We start from the raw sequence: 16,833 nt of genomic DNA on the forward strand, positions 1-16,833 counted from the left end.
CTGCTTCATTAATGTTTTACACATCGGGGTGCAGATAAAGGAGCACAAGAGTGTCCAAACTATGGCCAGGAGCCAAAAGCAGTCCAATGTTTTGTTAGCCTGATCCAAATTATAAACATGAAATAAATATAGTCCACATTAGAACACATCCTATATTTCAGTTTCAACTCTAGATGGTGCTGCTGAGTTAATTCTGTAAACAAATATGTTGACAAAAAGAATTTGTTGATGTATTTTTTTTTGTGACCAGAGTACTGTTCACACAGAATTACCATTACTTGTGGACCTCCTGATATTTGTGAATTTTCCCTGATGACAGTGTCTGCTGTGGCACATAAGCACAGGATAAGCAAAGTCATGTAAGTTACCCGTGCATACTGTATAGCTGCAACTGATCAGACAGAGGAAGAGAGGGAAAGTCAAGCATCCCTCACATTAAAGCATGAGAAAGGAAGACATCTAATGTTAAAAATGAGCCTCTCCTGTATGGCTAAATAATACTAATATAAGATCAAATGTTGAATATTTTACCTTTACATCATGATCTAATATTACAGTTTAACAAAAGATACAATTTTAATTTCTGACACGTCTTATGGTACAATGACATGAGGGCTAGTTGCCCACTATCATTTGGGTGAATGCTTATTCTCTCTCCAGTCACCCACTGACCTTTACACACACTGCTCCAGGTCCAACAGAGCCACATCATAATATAACACACCCATACATGCAGTCTTACAGAGTTGGCACAATGGAGAAATACACAGACAACATGGCATTACCGTTCCTCATTCTGTAGCTTATTAAGAGTTGTTTTAGTTAGAAACAGTTCTCTAACTCTTCACTATGGTTTCAAATGTTTGTCCAGAGGAATGGTCAAATCGATTATATGTCACATGCTCACTGCACACCTGTGCTTGTGAACACACGAGTGTTTATACTCCTCTGAAGCTCACATCTTCTACATGTGCCAGGGCAAAGGAAGTGTACTTTAGTACAGGTTGTCTGACATGACTGCACCCTTAAAAGGTTGCAGGTTGTATTATTAAAACTGACTGACTGTGATTGCTGTATTTTAAGTCCATGCTGTTTATACTTAAAATTATAACTGAGGTCTGCCCAAACACTTGTGTTTCCACAAACAACAAAACTGATCTAACTAATATGAGACACTGAACTACAACTACCTAAAATTTTAACTGATATCAACAGACATTAATTTAGCATTAAAAGGTTTATAACCATGGAGACTAGATTTATTTTTAAACTGTTATAAAGCGTTTCAGGATGCTGTGTCAGTTATATCTCGAGGAAAGCTCTTAAATCAAGCCAAGGATGATGAGTCAGCTATGACGTCTGTATTAATTGACTTTTTATCTGAACCGAATGTGAGTCAGACAGTTTGAACTGAAGTGAGATGTTTGCTGTGCAGCTGAAAACTCAGTGAATCAAACATGATCTGTCAGACTCACTTTAGGGGTAGTGAAAAAAAACATCCTGTCACTTCATCCAGAAACACCAAAGCAACATGTCAGCATCATAGCCAGGAACCCAATTTCAATATCAACAGCCCAAAAACATTCAACACACACTGAAACTTCAGTCATGTTTTTTAAAGGTAATATGAAATTTATAAAGAAATGTCTATGAACGAAACTGGTAATGTGGATTTTATTCTACCTTTCCAAGTCCAGGAGTGTCTTTGATTTTGTTGGCTGCACGGAGCAGGCATGGAGGAGCAGGGGGAGGAGCCATCAACAGAGCAGCACTGAAATTAGTGGGGAACAGAGGGGGGTCACATGACTGTGCTGATGATGTCACTGGGGCTGTGACAGCGGTGGTCTTCTGTTTCTTCTTTTTGGATGCCAAGTTCAACTTTTGTGCAGCTCTGAGAGAGGAGAAACAGAGAGACACAAGAAGTGAAACAAAACTGTTACTTTTCACTGTAACACAATTGAAAAATATTCAAAAACACAATATGAATAAATATCAGAAGAGGAGGAAGAAAAGTAAAGCTGGTGGTACATATGCAAGCACACATGGGTCTGTGATTACACCCTCTTAGTTCACCACACTACAACCAATGCAAATATGCTAACTGCTGAAAAGAACTTGATTACACACCCCAAAACACACACACATGCACACACACTGCAGTGTACATATGTAGTAACATCTGGATGGGGAGTGGCTCATTTGCTTTCTTGCTGTTAAATTCCCTACAGCATTCATTTCAAACTGATCCACTGAGTCCTGTATTTAAATATCCTCCTTCTATTCTGCACTCAGATTCTCCTCTGTTATTCTCTACTTTTAACTCATCTTAACTTGAGAGTCTCACTGCTTTCTCTTTATGGTCTCTTTAACTTCCTTCTGAACACAGCAGGCACTGGAAAACTACAAAGAAAATCTTAGGTCCCAACATCAGAGATAGGCACCTAAGTTTGGGTCCTTTGTTACATAGCATTTCTGAAAAAAAAAAAAAGCGAATATTTTCCTGCAGTAGATGTTTTCACACATGCACTCCTGAGCATTTATAGAAAAAGGGCAACCAAAGCAACAAAGTGCAAGACAATGGACATCTTTCTATCAATGCCATGTGCTCTTTGGCATATTCACTGTATCAACAAAGATCAGTTTTAGGTTGTGCACAGAGATCACACCAGTTACAGGCTGCAGAATTAACATGTCATCATCATTATCCTCCCTCCTGGCTCTTAGTGAATTTTCTGGCATATTACCTGCTGTGTTCAAACATCAGCTCACCTCAACTTCAGATGGAAAATTTGCTAGGGGGAAACAAACATTACAGAAAAGTCAAAAACATTAAATTTAGCAATTGTTAGGCTCAGTTGGTAGTGCAGGCACCCTTATGCAGAGGCTACAGTCCTTGCTGCAAGGGTTGCAAGTTTGAATCTTGATCCCGGCCCTAATTATGTCTTCCCCCTACTCTCTTTTCCCATATTACTTTCTCTCTCAAGCTGTCCTTTCAAAATAAGACTATAATAAGACTAAAAATAATCTTCAAAAATACCACTAATTTGAATTTTGCAAAACAGAAATGGAGCGTGTAACACTAGTACAGGCTGGCCATGGAGTCAAGTGCGGCCATATAATTGAGATCAGCTGATCTCAAGCAAGCCCTCATTAGCTGACAACCAGCTGATTTACTCAATGCATGCTACTGGCTAATTGCACTCAAGCTGCCATATTTAAACTGCTCTAGCATAGCTACACTTTGCTGCTTCCCCTGCAAGCCACTTTTAGCAACCCTCCTCCACCCCAGCTCCTCCTTTATTCTGCTTCTGACTTAATCAGTGTTATTCTGTTGTCATTGATGCCTGCTCTGCTCTGGGGTTTTTGCTTCCTCTCTGCCTGCCTCGTCTCTTCTTGTAGGCACAGGAAAGGGTAGTGGGTTCCCAGAACGGCCACACCTCCAAAAATAAAAAACAGCAATAAGCACAAATAAATCGCTGCTAATAGAGAAAAAATATCTATAATCGCAAATAATGTGTGTTTGAAAATGGTCCTGACTGAACTCTTTGTTTTTCATCCTTCACCATTAGTCAGCTCACATTCTCTACAGCTTTCCTCACAGCTCTTTGAGGGGCCAAAATCATAGAACTGCTGGTCCAAACTACTGTACATAAAGTAGCTAAAATCAACACTGTGAATAGCCACCGCAATGAAATTCTACCTTTGTAATGCTGAATCAGTATTAACAGGCACATTTATACCTTTATACCTACTTTTTTCAATTAGATCTCCAACACTGTACCTCAACTAAAGTAGGATTTTCATAAAAAAGATTACGGCCTGTATAACACATGGATGTCACCTCAAAGTCACCTTTGAGGTGACTGACAGGATGACATTTGAGCATCCATGTGCATGATTTTAGCCAAACTACACACAGGTTTGCTTATATATTTTGTGCTTAATACATCAGCATTAACATTTTGTGTGCACGACAGGCAGACCTGGACTAATAACCTGATGCTACACAGGTAAATAAGTGCAAATATAACATATAGTTTTTGTTGGATACAATCGTTAGTATAATGCATACAGACCACAGCTGAGCAGAAAGATTTTTTTAAAAAGATCCAGTTAGAGATTTTTATAGGAAACCCAGAGACAGTAAATCAGTGGGCAGTATTTCACCTCCAAGATTTATTGTTAACAATAAAAGTATTCCCATTTGTCAGTGTAATTCCTTGTCTGGGATTTATAAGGCTACATTTCAAACAAGCAGACACGCTGACAATGTGAGCTCCATGCAGCAGCAGTACTGTTAACGATATGATAAAATAAAAGAGGTCTAAAACTGCTCTGGCAGAGATTTCTGCTCTGCTCTGCTTTAATCTTCCCTCACATATATTTCTATGGTTATAAAGAGAGAGAGAAGACCTTGTGCCCCAACGCTCTCTCTGTCAAAGAGCCATATTCTCACACCATTGGCTTTCAATTAACTGCAGCAGGTTAGAGAAATAAGAGGGAGTCAGAGGGCCGCGGGAGGAGAGAGAGAGAGACATAGAGGAGAGACAGGGATGAGCAAGAGGAGGGAGGGGAGAAGAGAGATGTGGAGCAAGTGACCCGTAGAACGACGAAGCGTTTCACCATTAGACTAGCTCTCCCTGGAGATTTGTGTGAATCTGTGTGTGAGACTGTGTGCTATGACAGTGAATGTGTGTAAGAGCATATACGGTATGAAACAAAGCTCCACAAGAAGACCACTGATCGGTTTTAAATTGGAGTCCAACTTAACTTACACAAGTCTGCATGTAACACAGAAACTGTACACGAGCAGATCAGATCATTTGCTGCATCTTAGGACAGTACTGAAATATCATGGTTTCACTTTCACTACTTGAAAGCGCAAAGGATACTCCTTATGAGCAAAATATTCCTTTACAAGAAAAAAGTAGAAATAACTGAATGCTGCTGCTGCTTTCATCACATCTCCGTTCAACTACTGTGTGCAGAGAGGGTTGCTGACTTCCAGTTAAAGAAAATAAGGCATCAAGACAACAGTGATGAAAAGCTATGAAGAAGGCACTAGATACTGCAAGATTGCAAGTGAACACAACAACAAGGGCAATTACAGGGTCAGGGACAATTTTCTTGTCACAAGTACAAGAAAATTGTTAAAAAATAAAAAGTGAAGATCACAGATAAGATTTTGTCCTCCAGCTGTCCTAAAATGGGGATAGTATAATTACAATTTCATGGTATGATTAAGTATATTCAAAGCTCCATATTGATTAGCACCCTGATCCAACTAATGGGCAATCATAATTTTGGATGGAGCTAACCAAAAGAAACCAATAACATGCACCTGTGAACACCTGAGACAGTACAAGAAAGGGACCTTAGACTCATTTGCTAAATGCATGGGGTTGTTTTCATGGTACATTTCTCCAACCAATCTGTTGAATTTACTTTAGAATGCATCCAGCTTTGTTTATGTTTGAATACAAGACATAGGACCAAATATTATCTATCATCTTCTCTCTTATAATAAAATTGTATTACTGGTATTACTTACTTCCCTGACAGTTTGACTTACAGACTTATGGTATCTTATAGGATTTTATGGTGAAGTTTCATATCATATCATATCATATCATATCATATCATAGGGGTGGAAACAGTACATGACTCTGTTCAAATTTACTCTGGTAAAGGTAAAGGTATTGGTCTATATATCTACTCAAGTAAAAGTTAAAGTAACACAATATTGGATAGATCAAACATAAACTGTTGTTTCCTAAATGTAAGGATGACACCACATGATGCATGAATCAGTATGAATAACATATCGTTATTAAGCTACTTTGTACTTCGTATGGTATGGTATGGTATGGTATGGAATGGTATGGTATAGTTTTGTATGGTATGGTATGGTATGTTATGGAATGGCATGGTAAAGACCCACTTTTTCAGAATTATCAGGCCCGAACCCATATGAAGCCCGACTGGGTTTTTTTGCGCGCGCGATGCAGCAGCACACAGCACAGCTGACCTGCATATCGCAGCAATTGTAGGCCTATTAACAAATAAACACTTCTACTCTATTCTATAGTAGAACTATCAATCAATTCTGAACATGGCGACGTCCAATTCAACAACAGTGAGCTGCTTAACATCCAGTCCAGTCCTCCTTTCTTCCATCACTCTTCCAGCTGCACTGAAAGCACACTCGCTGCTGCTACTGCTGGCTGGGACACGTAGAGCGGGAAGGGAGGGGGCAGAGCGGCTGCTGCGTTCAAATGTTGCCATTTAAAGTAGTTAAACACAAACACGAGACATTGCTCTAATTGGCAGGTTTAAAACAAAAGAGCCCAAGCCCGGCCCCTGTCCAAGGTAATGATATGGTTATTGGCCCGAAGCCCGGCCCTTGGGCTGTCAGGCTGTCGGGCCCCTCGGGCCTAGGGCTCCAGTGCAGGGCTCTATGGTATGGAATGGTATGGTATGGTTTGGTATGGTATGGTATGGTTTGGAATGGTATGGTTTGGAATGGTATGGTTTGGAATGGTATGGTATGGTATGGTATGGAATGGTATGGTTTGGAATGGTATGGTTTGGAATGGTATGGTATGGAATGGTATGGTATGGTATGGTATAGAATGGTACGGTTTGGAATGGTATGGTATGGTATGGAATGGTATGGTATGGTATGGTATGGAATGGTATGGTTTGGAATGGTATGGTATGGTATGGTATGGTATGGTATGGTATGGAATGGTATGGTATGGTATGGTATGGTATGGAATGGTATGGTATGGAATGGTATGGTTTGGAATGGTTTGGTTTGTTACAGTATCATGTTGGGTCACGTTATGTTTTGGCATATTGTATCAGTAGTGACCTTGTGTTTCCAGCCTTAGTTTATATTTTTAGTTATGTTTAGTCCCCCTGAATGTTTTGATTGGAGGCAGCATGGTCCACACACAAACACACACACACACACACCCACAAAGTAGACACACACTACCTAATTGATAGCATTTAATGACAAGTGGCCTGGGATTTGGCCAAGTGGATCTATTCCAATCTAACCCTAAAGTGAAGGACCCTTGTTTTTCATCCATTTTCTCGATCTCTCCATCCGTCAGCTTTTACCCTCAACCCCCACCCCTCCACCCTTTATTGTCTCCACTCATCTTCCTTCACTCACCCTCCATTTCCCTCCAATGCCTTCATTCCCTTGTCTTCCTCACTGTTTCATTCCTCTCTTTCCCTCATTATTTTTACCCTTTAATCCTTTGCCTTCTACTCTGCCCTCCATATATCCACCCATCCATTGCAGCATCCGTTCAGCCTTCCTCACATGTATTGATCCCTTCATCGCCTCTCTTTCTCCTCAGTCCCTTCATGTGTCTCTCTCTTGTTAAAAAGCAGCTCAGGTCACAAACAGTCCAGATACTAACATGCTGCTGCTTTGTTTCCCTCTTCCTCTTCACATAACTACAAACACTCTCCCTTGAAACATTCCCACACACATCCACAGCTGATTTATGACTAGTGTCTCTGGGCTGTGTTGTTGGCTCAGTAGCTAATTACATTCTATTTAACAGGCCGTCAGTGGAGGGAGATATAAGCAGAGACAGAGAGTGATGGTGTGCATGTGTGTGTGTTGTGAGGGTCAGTAAAAGCAGCATGGACAGAAGGCTGGTTTACTGACACTATCTATACAGTGACATGTACATATACCCTCCAGTTTACACACTTACATCCTCTCCTGCAGCAGCACACACAACCCTGAACAATAAAATATTATGCTGCTGTGTTCAACAATTACACTGACTACACCATACCTCTGGCTCATGCATTTTCTCATATTAACACAGCAGTTTGGTGTGTGCCGCTGCAGATAGTTGAGCCTCTCACCAGTCTGTCCACACCCAATGAAGACAGTGTTTTGATAAAGCTGAATGCTGGACACACCCTGAAAATGTACTGAATCTAATTTTCATACTAATACAATGTAAGAAAATCAGAAATAGTTTTTCGTCAAAATGGGAATCAGCCTATCAACGACATCCCATCTCAAAGCATACCAACATGTAATAAGTTGTCTTTGCTATTAAGTGACAGTTTCACCTCTTATCAGATTTAAACTTCTTATGCATTTTCACTACTGTGTGGCATTAAACACTTGCTAGTATTTTATCTCTTCATTGTCCTACTTTCATCTTCTTATTTGGCGAAGTACCTCAGCATATGGCACTTATTTGTTTCATAAGCACTGCCATGTGAATTTAGGAAGCGTTTAGTTATTGAGTCAAGCTGGTTCATTTTAGAGCACTATATTTTCAGCATACAGAAATGGATATTTGACACAAATGATTTAACAGTTATATAAGAATCAGGACAATGCATTGCTATATCAACAGTTTCTTCCTCTTTCTCTGGATTTTTTTGCTCAAACTGTCAAAACACTAAATAAAAAAAATAATTAGATTCACTTGCTCTTGCTGTAACCCTGGTGATTTAAAACCAAGCAAACATGGATTTTCTGCCCTGTTGAAATCCAAAACTTTGCTTTCTATTCAGCAGTCAAACAAATGTTCTGATGTTATTAGACAGTTGATGCGATAATTTGTTTACTATCTGATACCTTTTAAAATCATCAATCAGCTGCTATGAATGCTGGGTTAATGCTATGGTGCCTAATTATGATGTGATGGAATATAGATTTTAAAGGAATGAAAAGAGAGAAGGCAGAAACAGAGAGCACTCTCCTGTCTCACAGATATCCTCCATCTAAAATAAAAAACACCCTCCCAATTCATCAATTCACATGGGACAAATTCATTTACTCTGCTACCTCAAGCAACACACACACATGCCCACGAACGCATACACACAGGCAAATCCCCAGAGATCCAATCCTCTGAGCATGCAGTAAAAAATTCCTGCACTGATAGAAACCCCCTTCCCCCAGCGTGGGCAAATGCATGCATTGCTCTCGCACGGACACGAACACACACATACACTCCTAGGCATAAAGAGTGTCTCTATCCTCCAGCCCAGAGTCCCCAGAGAGCCACAGCAGCACCAGGGAGCCAAAGCACAACTGTGTGAGTGTGACATTCTCACAGACAGATTGGTACTAATGCAAGTTATTACTGTCATGCACATTAGCTGAGGTAAAGAAAAGGTCAGAGAGAAGACGGTGGAAATGTAGGAGAGAGAACGCTAAGACAATAGACACAATAGAACAAGAAATATGGAAGAAAATGAGGAGAAAAATGTGAAAGCCATTGAAGGGGAGACAAGGGGAGTGGACCTGGACACAAATAAAGAGGCGGAAATACAGACAGTGCATATAAATGGATAGAGCAAGAGCTGCCTGTCAGTGAAGCCAAAATATTTAGAGCTCCCTCTACTGACTGACTGCAGACCCAACGTCCTGTGTATTAACAGATGGGATATGGGTCAAACTATAAAATATAAATACACATTTTAATTCTGAGTGGCTTAGTTTGATGCTCTACAGAGGGAATCTATGTCATGACTGACAGCTCTGTTGACAAATACAGCTCCTGCAGTGTTCTCTACCTGGCACCATAAGGGGGCATGAAAAAGCTTAGCCTCATCAGATTAATATTCCCCCCCAAATTAAGTAGTATACCACTCCCTTTAACATCAGAAACAATATTGGCAGAGATGCAAATGTCACACACTTTAATGAAGCCTATTCTTAATTTCCACATGAAATATGACACTGTGACCAAGTAGAGGAAGGTATGCTAGCTCAGAAGGTTCAACATCCATACAAGGAGGCTGGACTTTCTCAGGCTTTCTCAGTGGTACCAAAGGATCTATTTGGGAATGTGTGTGCACTCCAGGGAGTATGTTCAATTTCTGTTGAGCAATGGTGTATCAAACTGGTTTCATGAAAGGGGTTGGGGTAGAGTGAGCAAAAAGATGAATATACATTTTTTAAGGGTTCTGAAGGTTATTTCTTTCAGGATTAGTTACCAGGTTAACTTCATTGTCCACCAGCCACTGTGGCAGGTATCCATCAGCCACAAATATTTCTGCCAGCCTCTCTCTTTTCAAAAGCAGCATAGTTTAATAAGGCATAATAATCAGAGAGAGGTGGTGCATCTTTGATCCAAACTGTCACTCATTTAAACTTGTTATCTGACCAGTTTGCCCTGTATTCGACCAGGTTAACATTTGCTGTGCGTCCTATGGGGGCACTGTAATTTCACAAACATTTTCCTGCATTCAGTGTCAGACTTGCTTGAATTTAACATGTTGTTCATGATTTCTGCCATTTTCTTCCAAAATTCAAGCTTAGTTTCACTTCCCTAGACTTGCAACACTCAAGACACTTGTTCAAACACACCTTTAGCAGATTCAACAGGTGCAGTGGAGACCTTCTTTCATATGACACTGAGTTAAACCATCCCAGCACACAGCTGACTATAAACATGTGACAGCAGCTCTGACACAGTGGGGAAGAGGCAGAGGTTTTATTTATGCCATTTCCTGTAATAAAACCATGCTGTTAAGTTGGGCTATCTTTATTTACCTGCCCCAGTGGCCGGTAAGTTTAACAAAGTTATGGGACTACACAGACAAAAGAAAAAAATTAACAGAAATTGATTCAAAGCTTTTATGTTTGACAGACAGTAAACATTTTAGACTTTTTGGCAAAAACTTGTTCTCCCTTCTTTTGGGGACCAAAAAGTGAAACAGTAATTATTCTGTGACAAAAAGTATTCAAAATATCCACATATTCACTGGGGGCAGGAAACACTAGTGGCCCCATGATTTGATATGATTGCATTTTTAAACATTTTGCAATACACGGAATATTGCAATACCCCATATTGCGATACATTGCTATCTATACCATTTTTTCAGCTGTTTAGCTGATTTAGCATTAGCCCAGCCATCATTTTTATAGCATTACCACAGTATTTTATTTTCATTTGGCACTCCTTGCTAACCCCATATGTCATGTCCATGTTGTTTGTGCTCTGCTTGCAGTCCTAATGTCCTTTCCCTGGTGCTGCTATATTGGTTGTACTAACTTTCTCCTGCTGTATGACCGTCACATCTGCCAGCCACTGGACAAAGGCTGCCACGGCATCATCAAGTGGTGCGCAAAGCAATTGATACTATTTATCCAGTATCAGCCTTTAGTTCATATTAACAATTCATTTGAAAAAAATTGATACTTGGTGGAAGATACAATACAATACAATATAAAGGTGTGCAAAATATTGCGATACTATGCTGTATCGATTTTTCCCTCACCCCTTATTTTAAAAAAAAAGTCCTTGCGCTTCTTTGTGTTATTTGATCCATTATTACCAAGTCACAATGCATTGTGGGATACAAAACAGACAATATGGCAGACAGCATCAGCAACTAGGCTCAGAAATGATCAAAGTACTGATTAAAAAATGTATAAAGGATGTTCAATATTGGAGTTACTGGTGTGGATTTAAACTTAAATCCCCCAGAGAGTCACCCAAGTGCCAGGCATGCTAAGCGTCCATAAGAACTATCAAGGCATGGATAATGTCATTAGAACGTCACAACACAGGTCTTCAAAAAGGAAAATGTAACTATGTAACTTTTTATAACTCTTATGTGGTAAACGACAATGTCAGTGGGTTAAAAATGGAAGAAACGTGGAATAAAATGATACCACTAAAAATACCATAATTTAAATTTCCCTAACTGTATGAGTCTGCCCTTGACCAACACAAGAATCTACATTACTGTTGACTGAACCCATCTAATGGATTTTTTACGTTTGTTTGGTAAGATTAAAGTCTGTCCCTGTTAGAGGAAAAGGCATGGCTTCTGTTCCACAGTTCAACCAGATAGCTTCCTTCTGAGCACGTCGTGACTCCAAACAACAGAATCAGTGCAGTACGTAAGCACCAGATGCGTGGGTATTTTTGCTTTAATTTTGTACAACAAAGGGAGACAAAGGATTGTTGTCCACATTAATAAAGTCAAAGGACTGAATGAGGAGAATGTAGAGATAGAAAGGGGTCTGGAGAGGGGAGGTGTGGACACAGGGATTTGCTGTGAGCAAGTGAGCAGAGAGGATGTGTGTTTCTGCGTCTGGGTATAATAGGAATGTCTGTATGCAGTGCACGTCTGAGACTAAAGACCAAGACAGCCATGGGATTTACCAGAACTGCATGGCTGCATCTATGGGCCATAAACACACACAGGAACACAAATTACCAGAGTCAAAAATAAAAGGTGACAGAATGTGCATGGTTTATTTTTTTGCCAATTAAACCAAAATCCTTTTACACAAGCACAAACACACAAACTCTACAGCCCAAATGAGATGCAAATAAACTGCATGTGTGTGGAAAGAGAACAAAACAAACACTTGAATTTTAAGGGGAATTTACATATCACATTGATGAGAATCTGCAAAAATTAAAGAGGCAAACACAGGAGAAAAAGGCCGACAGCTGCAGACACAGTGACACCTGCACCATTAAACAAACCGTGTTCTTTCCTTCAGGAGGTTAATGCTCATAAATCGCCCACAGACAGCTGACTGTACGTTTGGAATGTCAACCAGATGTGTCCACTTGTGTGTTTGTGTAAGATGATGTGTGTGTCTGTGTGCGTTTCTGTAAACGGCCTTGTTATCTGACAGTTCAGAGGTCATGGAAAGAAAGCTAAAGAGAGTGTGTGTGCACATATGTTTACTCCATCACAATTTATGAGTTGTGTCTGGTCACCGGTGCTTCTAAAGACAGACAGCTCCAGTTGTGTGTCCATCACTCATCCATCACACACAAGAACGTTACCTTATCTGCAGATATTAAAAACACACACAAGCATTAAACAGCATAATGTGCCATCATGAGAGAAGATGCGATGAAGAAGAGTAAATGTAAAAGTGCAGAGGAAGAGGACTGGTATCATTTCAGACGTGATTTAAAACAGCTCATTACACTCTCCATGTCAGCAATACTTCACTTTCTGTGACACGCTCATCGCCTTGTGTTACTCATGAATAATTTACTCATTCATTTTCAGCCTGCCATGTTTATTCATCAATAATTTAGCCATATAACCGTGTCTCAATTTATGTTGTGTTGCGCTGCATTTCTCTGGAGTTGATTACACAGCTTATCGATGGCTGGCGACTGGACAGTTCATTAATAAATAAACACACATTAAGAGAAAGGCTCGTGCACACTATTGAGATCATTCAGGTAATCAAAAACCTCCATCTCTACAATCTCTACAGTCCTCGCTGTTACCATATGTTTAAATTCAGCTGACCATGACAATGCTATGGAGCTATCCCTAAAGAAAAAATAGCAAATTATAGTGCCTATAAAAAGCCCCCTGGCTTTGACTCATCCACTCCAAAACATCCACCTTGTTGTCTTTAAGCCATTTCTGCTTTCTCTGTATGTTTTGGATCATTGCCTTGCTGGAAAATAAATCTTCTCCCTAGCCGTAGTTCTCTTGCAGATGGATTAAGATTGTCCTCCAGGATTTTAATATATTTTTCTGCATTTATTTTATTCTCCCTTCCTTAACAAGTCGTCCAGCTGAGAAGCATCCTCACAGCATGATGCTGCCACCATCGTGCTTCACAGTGGGGGTGGTGTGTTTGTGGTGATGTGTAGTGTTTGGTGTCTGCCAAACAAAACATCTTTGCTTGATTACCAAAAAGCACCATTTTGATTTTATCAGACCAAAGAACTTTCTTCCACTTGACCATGGAGTCTCCCACATGCCTTTGACAAACTCTAATCAAGATTTAACCCTTTATCTACGGAGCCAGCGCCGGTGCTGTGTTTTATATGTCTGGAGTATTATTACTATAACTCTGTCAAAGTTTGTCTGATTTGAAAAATTCCAACGGTGTTGGAAAGCTGAGAATTGTGGGCATGCGCACATCTATGGTTCATTATGGTACTCGCAACCATATAACGTGGGCATTCATAACAATACACCAGAAGTTTGGAGAGACAGCTACACGATTTCTCAGCACCGTAACTCCTTGAAAGTTTGCTCAATTTAAAAAATTCCAATGCTGACAGAGAGCTGAGAATCTGTGCTTTCCGGCAATATATGATGTGTGGTATATGTATAACAGTAATGTTGAACAGCACCGTGAAAACGGCAGCTTTGGCAGAAGACGAGTGAGAAAAGAGAGTGAAGGAAGAGAGTAAAAGGAGAGCAAGCGAGAGTGGTGTTTTGTTTTCAAAAAATAGCGTTAGATAGTGGCATTTGTGTGTGTCTGTGTTTTATTACACACATTTACAATGTCGGGAAGACCTTCAAGAACGGGAAAACAGCTGCTATGGTTCATAGAGGACGACAGCCATTTGGAGGATGCATCTTCTGAACCGAAGTATGTGAAGAGCATATATAATTCTCTTTTGCACACCCAGAGTCCTAGACTCAAAAATGACTGGTGATTGTTCTAAACATGTATAGGTTCACATTTCAAATGTCCAATCAAAACTTCATGAGCAATAACAAAATTTCTTCTCATAAAAGTCATGAAAAACAAATCCGTTTTTCTTGTTTTTCTTCTTTTTCTTCTTTTGAACTGCTGACAATTCCATATAGTATGCAATAATCATTAACCAGATATTGAAAAGTCAAGTTCAAGTACTCCTGGAAAAAGGGACCAAAGCTCTCAGACTTAGGGCATTTCCTGACTATTTTACAGTTATAATTAAAAAATGTGTCCAAATCGCCATTTTTAGCCTCAGTGGGTAAAGGGTTAATATGAGTTTTCTTCAGCAGTGGCTTTCTCTTTGTCAGTGTCCTATAAAGCTTTGACTGGTGAAGAACTTTGGCAGTTGTTGTGCGCAGATTCATAGGTGTCTTGGTGGCCTCTCTCACTAGTCTCCTTCTTACACGGCCTCTCAGTTTGTGAGGATGACCTGGCAGATTTACACATGTGCCATATTCCTTCCATATCTTGATGATGGATTTAACTGAACTCTGGGGGATGTTTCCTGACTTATACTTTTCATTTACATTTTCTCTGAGTTGCTTAGAGTGTTCTTTTACCATTATGGTGTAATGGTGTATCAGTGTTCATATCAGTGTAGCTCAAGACCTCTAGCAGTTTGATAGAAACCTTTAAGTCATGTTTCATCAGTCCAGTTTCATCTAGGCTCACTGTCCATGGGATCTGATTTGAGCACATCTTACCTGGCAAAGAAGGAGGCGGCAGCAGACGTGGTGGTGGTCGGAGCCGTCGTGGTCACAGCTGGAGTGTGTGAGGGAGAGTTGGTGTGCGATGATGAGTTGGTGTGTGAGGGGGAGTGTGTGTTGTAGCGGTTCAGGGCAGCCTCGGTCTGACCTTCCCTGGAAGCCTCGGAGACCATCTGGGAGATCTGATGAGAGACGGAGAATCAGAGTGTTTAGGCAACGTTCACAATTAATGAGGAGAAGGAGAAAAAGAAGTTGAAGATAGAGAAGAGGAAAGACAAGAAAATTGAATTTCTATCATTTTTTCACCACTCAGACAGCAGTGATAGGAGTTTCGTCCTGATGGCTTTGATTATCTAAACTGTACCCATATCCTTGATGGCACACACACACACATAAATACACGTACTGAAGTACACAGCAGTTTAACTCTTCCCTTGTTTTCCTGACAGTCAAATGACAGATCACACTCTGGTTTCCCACATCAACTGAGTCTCCTGTAAAAGAGTAATTTGTCTTTATTCATAAGATGTCTTGAAAGTGAGGGTGTCACACAGATGTATGACTAAATATTCATCTAGAGTTTGGAGGTGTTGTTGTTGATTTTTGTAGTTACCTGAAAATAACTTCTGAAAAAGAGAAGATGAGAAAGAGTGAGGGGGGACTGGCATTAAACAAAGAAGTGGAGGGGCAAGAAACACAAAATTGATTTCATCATCTGTCCAAATGTTACTCAGTTCACCAGTGAAGTGTGTGAACAACCCTGTATGATGAGTCTGGTAGTGCTGAGTGATTAATCTGGTTTCAATTTCTGATTTTGGCCTCCCATGATCATAAAAACAAGATAACAGAGATCAAACAAGTGTTGTGCTCATATTGTCCATAGGTTTTGTTATTTGTGGTAATTGGAGCAGACCCTCCCTTCTTTACAGCACAGTCTGCTCTACCCCTCCCACCAAAAACAGCTCTCACTTTGATTTAAGTGAGGAGCAGAGGCAGCCATGGCACATACTTGGATTAGTTTGAAATGCAAGTGAGCTATCGTAGATGAATGAAAGGTCACCTTTGGCTGACATATGAAACCACTCTGCTTTTAAAGAAGTCTAACCTGGGACAATGCAAAATATCCTTCTAACTTTGTTAAAGAGTTGTTGCTGCTTCTTGAGGAAACTTAAAGTGGTTTAATTCATCCACTAAGTGGTATACATGATAATCTTGGTTCAAATATCAATCAATTTTAGTGCATTTTCCTGTACTTGTTTTATTTCTTTATTTTATTAAATAGCTCATTCCTGTTTAATTGCTTTTTTAATACTTAAATTATTGTTTGCTGTTTGTTTTTGTGTTTTTTTATGTGTGGAAAGTTTTATACAAAGTTGAGTTGAGGTAGTGCAGCTCACACAGTTTATTGTGGTCCTGATATTTGTCCATTATCAAATGATCAAAATGACTAAATTTGTTTGACTTGAATAACCTTGATGTCTTTCTGAAATAAAAGGTCAGTAATGACTGTGAAGATGTATTTGCTCAGTAGATAATAGAAAAAAACAGTTGAGTGTGAATTACAGGGCTGTTTGACTCTTATCTTCAATGTAACATAAGTCAGTACATATGTATGCATGACTGTACTTGCTTGTG

General features: G+C 39.9%; 1 protein-coding gene across 3 annotated transcripts in view; it reads right to left on the reverse strand.

Moving 5' to 3' along the window:
* Positions 1-16,833, reverse strand: part of kif26ba (kinesin family member 26Ba) — a 145,147-nt gene that overhangs the window by 68,439 nt on the left and 59,875 nt on the right. For all 3 annotated transcript variants that reach the window (XM_041792167.1, XM_041792176.1, XM_041792160.1), the window contains 2 exons: positions 15,196-15,380; positions 1,684-1,891 (listed from right to left, as the gene is read on the reverse strand). In XM_041792167.1, coding sequence (XP_041648101.1) covers positions 1,684-1,891; positions 15,196-15,380 — 393 coding nt within the window. The remainder of the gene's footprint in view (positions 1-1,683; positions 1,892-15,195; positions 15,381-16,833) is intronic.

Source organism: Cheilinus undulatus, linkage group 1, assembly GCF_018320785.1.
Source record: "Cheilinus undulatus linkage group 1, ASM1832078v1, whole genome shotgun sequence".
NCBI classification, from domain to species: domain Eukaryota; kingdom Metazoa; phylum Chordata; class Actinopteri; order Labriformes; family Labridae; genus Cheilinus; species Cheilinus undulatus.